The sequence below is a fragment of the Myotis davidii genome, unplaced genomic scaffold (assembly GCF_000327345.1).
Source record: "Myotis davidii unplaced genomic scaffold, ASM32734v1 scaffold1316, whole genome shotgun sequence".
NCBI classification, from domain to species: domain Eukaryota; kingdom Metazoa; phylum Chordata; class Mammalia; order Chiroptera; family Vespertilionidae; genus Myotis; species Myotis davidii.
The window spans coordinates 419,409-426,901 of NW_006287901.1; the positions used below are offsets into that span (position 1 = coordinate 419,409).

The following is a 7,493-nucleotide window of genomic DNA, read 5'->3' on the forward strand; positions in this document are numbered from 1 at the left end:
CTGAGACAGAAAACCGAAAACTCTTATTCTGATGGGGGAACAAACTTTGAGACCATGGTGCTTCAAGAAAATTTCCTTTACCCTTGGTGAGAAAGGCATAAATCAACTTATTTTTCTCGAGGTCCAAGTGAAAGAAAAATACAAGCTAAATAGTTTCAATCTTGCTGATTTGGATGTGTTAATATATGTACTCTAGACTAATTTTATTTTGAAAAAGATACTCTAAATGATAGAATAGATATCTAATTTTCTTCAAGCTGTTTGAAAACTCTTAATTGCTCAAGCAATGCATGTGTATATACTATATAAAATTTTAAGTTAAGAATTCTGTATTTCAGGCTTTCAGCACTCTGTTAAACATCTGCAATGTGGTAGTAATGTCTTGCTTTGTGAACATGGCAATCTAATTAATTATTGACTCCACTAATTAAATCTCATTTTGCTGGTCTTCAACGAATAAACTGTGACTGGCCTCGTAAGAGAAGTTCTTTTCAAAGCATATGTATCAAATATTAAGAGTAATCACAAAGTTGTGGTCTATAAAACTCCTAGAAAGAGAAAGACAGGGAAAGTAAATTTGGGGTCACTGTATTTCAACAAGTTGGAGGCACTTTTGTGAGAAGAAAAAAAAATCAAGGCTCCAGGAGAGGGAAGACTTTTTATAAACTAATGGGTCTTTAAAGAAAGAAAGAATAATGACTGCTACTTTACTAACTTAAGGGTGAGTCTTATCTCTGCATTTTAAAACCCAGCCATCAATGCTGATAGGATAGTTGGATCATAAAGTTCCATTACAGATGAGTAAGTTATGACCATTACTTAAAAGAGACATTACCCAGAACAAAGTAAACAGAGGAAAAAGAAAAAGCATGAAAAATGGCCTCCTTTTTTACATTTCCACATAGGTGATCTCCATACCAGGAGTTGAACTTGAACTTGGTTGGGCGGGAGACGGACCTGGTTGGGCGGGAGACTGGAGCCCCTCAGAGAATTTGGGATTCTTCCATTTTTACTGGGAGGGTTGGCAGGTATAACATGTGTTGTTATGTGAGTCCATGAGAGCCTCCAGGGTTCTAACTCCCTGCCTCTCCGTGTGGTGGGGAGTCAGTTGCTCACTCTGAAGCACTCGACTGATTTCTGTCTGTGGCTTACCCATGCACAGTGGCTTGGAAGTGTCAAAGCATGAGAAGCATGCAGCCCAACAGCATGTGCTGCCGTCACCTTCTACATGGTTCTGCATGGGAAAGCTCGGGGGCTGTCTGCCCCGAGCTCAGGTCTGTCCTTCTCTCCTCACAGAACTCGCTGAAGGCTTCCAATCGTAAGAAGAAGAGAACGAGCTTTAAAAGAAAAGCCAGTAAAAGGGGAACTGAAGTAAGTGTTTCAGGATCATGGTCCAATGAAATCCGTCCTCCTTTCCATAGCCTGCCCAAGCTTGTTGTTTCGATATGTCTCCCACTCTTTTCTCCTTCACCGTACGCTAACATGTGGAATTCTTAGTATTTTAAAAAATATAACCTCTGCCACTTCACAGAGCGTCTGCACTTGTCCATGGAAGTGTTATCCCAAAGATGATAAAGAGCTAACACTTCCAGAATGCTTAGGGTATACAGAATAAAACCAAAAGTATGGCTCAATTCTCAGCAAATTATACCTTGAGAAACTTTCTTCTAAGCTTTACACAGAGTGTCCTGTTAAGAGTAAACCCTATGAAACAAGTTGTACCTTGTGGGGGGTGTTTTGTTTGTTTTGTTTGTTTTTTTTGTAAGGGTTGGGGTGGTGCTGGCGGTTTCTCACTCCAATTGCTTTGGGGCTGCCTGTCAAGTCATGGATGTGCATCTTAGTTGTGCTGTTTTCTTCCTTCAGCCGGAAAACAAAGGTCGTCCTTTTGTGATAAAACCTATCTCTTCTCCTCTCATGAAACCCTTGCTTGTGTTTGTGAACCCCAAGAGTGGAGGCAACCAGGTGAGTCATTGTCGATGAGTTTAACTTGGAAGCTGCAATGCTTTCTTGAAAACACAATTCCCAACACCGCAGCGGTTCTCAACCTGTGGGTCGCGACCCCTTTGGGGAGTCCAATGACCCTTTCACAGGGGTCACCTAAGACCATCAGAAAACACATATATAATTGCATATTGTTTTTGTGATTAATCACTATGCTTTAATTATGTTCAATTTGCAACAATGAAATTGGGGGTCACCACAACATGAGGAACTGTATTAAAGGGTCGCAGCATTAAGAAGGTTGAGAACCACTGGGGTAAAAGAACACCACCTAAGGCCCCTAGCATTAGAAGACAACCACTTTCTCAGGGACAAGGTTGGGGCATTAAACAAAGCTAATGTGGTTGACTCCATGATTTTGGCCACCTGAGCACCACATGCCCACTATGTTTCATGATGGCAGTCATTGTGTAAAATGCACTTGGAAAATCATGACCAGCTTTGTTTCTAGGGCATACACGCTTACAGGTGATCCCTGCCTTTGAGTCCAGTAAAGACGGAGTCCGCTCTGTATAAATAATTAATGGCAGGGACTTCAGAGATGATCTGATGTTGCTTCCTATTTCACTAATTACAAAAGAGCTCAAGGAAGCTTAAGTGAATTTCCTAAGGACATCTTGTCTGTTAATGACATAAAAGGGGCAATGGGAAGAATAATTCAGACAACATTAATTACATATGAGTTCTAAATTGAGTGGAGCAGACTACAAGTGCTACAGGTTTTAGAGGCAGTGACTTGGGAGTGATAAGGAAATGGTGTCATGGAAGTAGCTGAAACAGAAGATGGACATACTTAGTTAGGCAGAGGGGAGAGAGCTGAAACAAAGCCCTGCTCCTCTTTACTGTGGCAAATCCCTGTTTATCCTCTAAGGCTCAAGAGCACCTTTCTGATCCCTTTCTCAGACTTGACTGTGCTGTGCATTATGCCCCTGTAGCCCTGGGCATTCTATAAATTGCAACATAAGCATTCTCTGTATGTTTATACATTGAAAGTATAGGATTCATAATAAATACCAGGGGCTGTACCTTTGAACCTATGATTTCTAGTATATGGTATATACTAGTGAACAATAATTATACAAGAATAAACAATAGTAATGGAAGAATGGATGTTGTGATAAAATGATTTGTTTTGAGGACTGTATGGTGAGTGGAGCATGCATATTATTAAAATGTGTTAGGTAGAGATTAGAATGAGCCAGGACCAGTGTCTTAAAACTTGGCTGAGGATTTTGGATGTGTACCAGGGAATAGTTTTTTTTTTTAATTTGAAATATTTTTTAAATTTGAACAAAAGAGTAATATGATGAAAGCATCTTTAAGGAATTAATTTGATCCATTGAGAATGTGTAAATCAGGAAGCTATTCATATAAACGTAAGCATAACTTGGAAAGATGGATTGGTGAGTGGATGGGTGGATGGATGGCTAATAGATGAATGCATGGCTGGTTGGTGAGTGGGTGGGTGGACAGATGGACTAGTGGATGACATGTGGATGGACAGAAGAATGAATGGAATACATAAAGGGAAGTAAAGCATTAAGATTGTACAGCAGATCATCTAACAGTGGCTTTGTTATTGATGAGCATTCAGGAAAGGAAAGCATTATTGGGAAAGAGGTAGAGATGTGTTTGAGGAACTTGGGGTCACAGGGAGATATTAAAAAATGTTTAAAGTGCCCAGTTATTAGAGACAAAAGACTTATGATGTCATTTAATGCATTTTGGCTTGTAAATGTATTACCCTAAGGATGTTACTTCTAGAATGGCTGGGATTCTCAGAAGTATGGCTAACCAAGTAAAAGTGAATATTACATAAATTTAAATATCTATATACTTTCTATTTAAAATAGAATTCTGTATTAAGCCTAAGAAATACAAATAACCTTGTTTCCAAGCACAATGTGAAGTGTTGATAAAACTATGAATAACTCCAATCACTTATGTAAAATTGGAATCATTCACACTGACCTCCAGCACAGTATGCTTGTGATTTCATCTTCAGTGAGGAAGGCACAGCTTGATCCCCTGACTGCAGTGAGTAAGGAAGAGTCCTGGTTGGAGATGAACTAACTCCTCTGTTAGGGCTAGTCTTTCCCTGAACTTCGGCTATAACACACCCTTAACTTTGCTGATGAGGGTAGATTCAGCCATAAATTGGGAATCAGAGGTTAGGGTCTCCACCCTACATAATACCCTAGGTAGCTTTAAAAAAAAACGAGTGATGTCTTATTAATTAAATTAGAAGCTGTGAGAGTAGGATTCCTTGAGTGGTATAAACTCTCCTGTTTATTTTCTTGTGGAACCAATGTTGAGAGCCACGGACCCTCTCCTCAAGCTTGAATGTACATATGAATCGCTTGGGGATCAGGTTAAAATGCAGACACTGACTTGGAGTCAGCCGGTGGCCCTGAAATTCTGCTTTTCCAACCAGCTCCCAGGTGGTGCTGTTGCTGCTGCCGAGAGCACACTGACCAGCAAGGGCTCACGGCAGTCAATACAGAAATACGTGGTTGTTGTTGTTAAATCCTGCTTCTTGCCTTTTAGCCATGACGTACTCTACTCATCTGCCTCTGCATCTAAAGCACTCTCCACTCTTGCTCTTCTGTTCTTGAGGCTTAGGCTTCTAACTTAAAAACACACACACACACACACACACAAAACCCCCCCCAAAACCCCCAAACTGGCGTAGGCTTCTGTTCTTTATATAACTAGACTCTATCGCCATCTTCTGGCAAGTAAAATACCTACAGCATTTTTTTCTTCCTATAGTAAGTTGTGTGGACAGAAAGTTTCTAACACTTTGTTGGAACTTAGTTAGATGACCACATATGGGGATTGAGCACTTCTATATCTTTTAAACAATCCTGTCTTTTAAACAGATGCTTCACAATAATTGTCAGTCTTTCTTTTTTTTTTATAGAATTTTTGTGATTTTTTTGAGCCAAACTGATAATTGCCAAGACACAAAATCCTAATGGACTGAGAAAATGCTCCCTAATTTTCTGTTTTTCTAACACTTAAGGTGGAGAAAATGTTGCATTTTTTAAAAGATTTAGAAGTTTTCAGCACTGTTGTTGTTGTTGGGATCTGCACTATCACAGGGGACAGGCAGTGGAATCAGGGCCACAGTATCCACCCTGCCTGTGTCCTGTGCACAAGAGGTGGCAGAGGGAAGATAAAGTTTACTCCCGCACAGTCCCCTCCTCTGCATGGAAACCCAAGGGCTCCAGAAATGAACACTCTCTCTCACACTCATCTCTGCGTTAACTTCAAATCGGATTCTTTTTCTTGGGTGTCTCTGATTCATTAACATCTTTATACCTCTCGATGTTTCCTGCTTTTGCACCATCTCTCCCTCACGCTCTCATCTTCCAGTGATGTAGGTTGTAAGTTCAGGGTTAAGCAGGTGCTCTGACCACTAGGGTGATTCTAGCTAGTCAGTCCTGGGAGGTGAGGGGTCCAGACCCTGGTTTCCAAACGGTTCCATGTGAAATCCTCAGGTCAGGGTGTGGTATGGGTTGTCCCTCTGGATTGGAGCTCCTGGGGAACTTGTAGGAAGGGGTGTTTAGTCTGTGGGCAGGCTCATCCTGACCAAGTTCTCACCACCATCTGTGGACAAGCTTCCCCAGACCCAGCACACACCCCAAGCACCCCCCCCCCCCCCCGCCCCAGACCAGGGCTGCCCCTTCTACATAAGTCAACCAAAGTGGGGAGAATGAGGAGACAAAAAATATCAATAACTTCAAATATTTGAGCCCCAAACTCTTTTTAAATACTCAAACAACCTCAATGAAAATGTTACGTTCTGCAATGCTCAAGCTGGGGATAAAGCAAGAATCATTATGCTTAGATAAAATTAGAGTCTCCTACAGCTTAGGATAGGCTGGGAAGAGGGCAGAAGGGCAATCAGTCGATGACGGCACATGTCAGAATTCTGTCTCAGATCTTCTTGTCAAGCCAGCTAAACAGATGGAATTGAAACAACCAAACAATGAATCTGTGGAAAGCCCCTTTTCCCCAAGTCACAATATTGGTGGGAATGTGAGGGCAGCTGTCTTAGTTTAGCCTGTGAAGCCGAGTACCACAGTCTGGGTGGCTGATGAACAGCAGACATTTATTTCTCACAGTTCTGCAGGCTGGGAAGTCCAAGATCAAAGCCCCAGCCAGTTTGGTGTCTGGTGAGAACTCACTTCCTGGTTGACAGGCAGCGTCTTCCTACTGTGTCCTCATGTGGCATTTGGGAGGAAGGGGCTCTCTGGGGTCTCTCCTGTAAGGGCACTAATCCCATTCTGATGGCTCCACCCTCATGACCTAAGCACCTCCCAAAGGCCTCACCTCCTAATACATCAGATTGAGCAGTAGGTCCACCAATTAAACCATTTCAGTGACTCTTACCTTTTGTTAAAAAAAAGCCCAAGCTCCTTAGTGTACATGACCTAGTGTACAAGTCAGACTGTTTTGTTTCCCGAGACCCCTGCCTCATGACTCAAAGACTGAATGGAACATAGTTTTTCTATGGCGTGTCTTTATCCTAAAACTTCTTCCTCTACTCATCTTTCAAGACAAGTCTAAGTATCATATGTAGGTAGCCTTCGCCTAATCCGTCGCGACCCCTTTGGGGGTCCAACGATCCTTTCACAGGGGTCGCCTAAGACCATTGAAAAACACATATATAATTACATATTGTTTTTGTGATTAATCACTATGCTTTAATTATGTTCAATTTGTAACAATGAAATTGGGGGTCACCACAAAATGAGGAACTGTATTAAAGGGTCGCGGCATTAGGAAGGTTGAGAACCACTGGCCTAATCCCAAAATTGAGGCTTAGAGTATCTCTGGCCTCTCATACTGGTCAGTAGGCATCTCTACCATCATATTGGCCATATTTTTTTTAAAATATGTTTTTATTGATTTTTAGAGAGAGAAGAGAAATACTGTCTATTAGTTGCCTCCTGCATGCTCCACACAGGGGAATGAGCTATCAAACTGTGACCTCTTGGTTCTGGGGTCAATGCTCAACCGCTGAGCTACACCGGCCAGGTGCATTTTCCATCTTTAATGAACTAATATTGATCTCCTCCTGAGATCTTTTATTTTTTCCCCGTAGAAAAGCTAAACTTTAATCACTCAGGTAGTTTGTACAATGAACACAGGTGCCCGGAGGCTGGTCTCAAATGCTCACAACTGTACAAAAGACGCGTAGAAAACCTGTGGGCGGGAGTGTGGCTCGGCCTCAGCAGCCTGTCCCCACCCTGTTCTCAGCCCCGCCTGGCCCCCCTTTGGTCCCCTCAACCTCGAGGGCAATGGAATTTAAGAAAAATAAAAAAGTAAAAGTCTATAACAGGCAGAGCTGTTACTAAAATTAGGAAGTTAGAACTTTTTGTGTCCATGTGGCCACAGAACAGGAGCCAAATACGTTTTTATGAAGTAAATTAGGTATTTCTTTGGGGTGGTTTGAAGCCAGTTTCAAGTACTTATTTCTTAAA

At 41.8% G+C, this 7,493-nt stretch overlaps 1 protein-coding gene across 1 annotated transcript in view; it reads left to right on the forward strand.

The window, feature by feature from the left end:
- Nucleotides 1-7,493, forward strand: part of DGKI (diacylglycerol kinase iota) — a 268,750-nt gene that overhangs the window by 75,392 nt on the left and 185,865 nt on the right. Inside the window, exons 9-10 of the mRNA XM_015561238.1 lie at nt 1,297-1,371; nt 1,864-1,962. Of these exons, the coding sequence (XP_015416724.1) occupies nt 1,297-1,371; nt 1,864-1,962 (174 nt within the window). The remainder of the gene's footprint in view (nt 1-1,296; nt 1,372-1,863; nt 1,963-7,493) is intronic.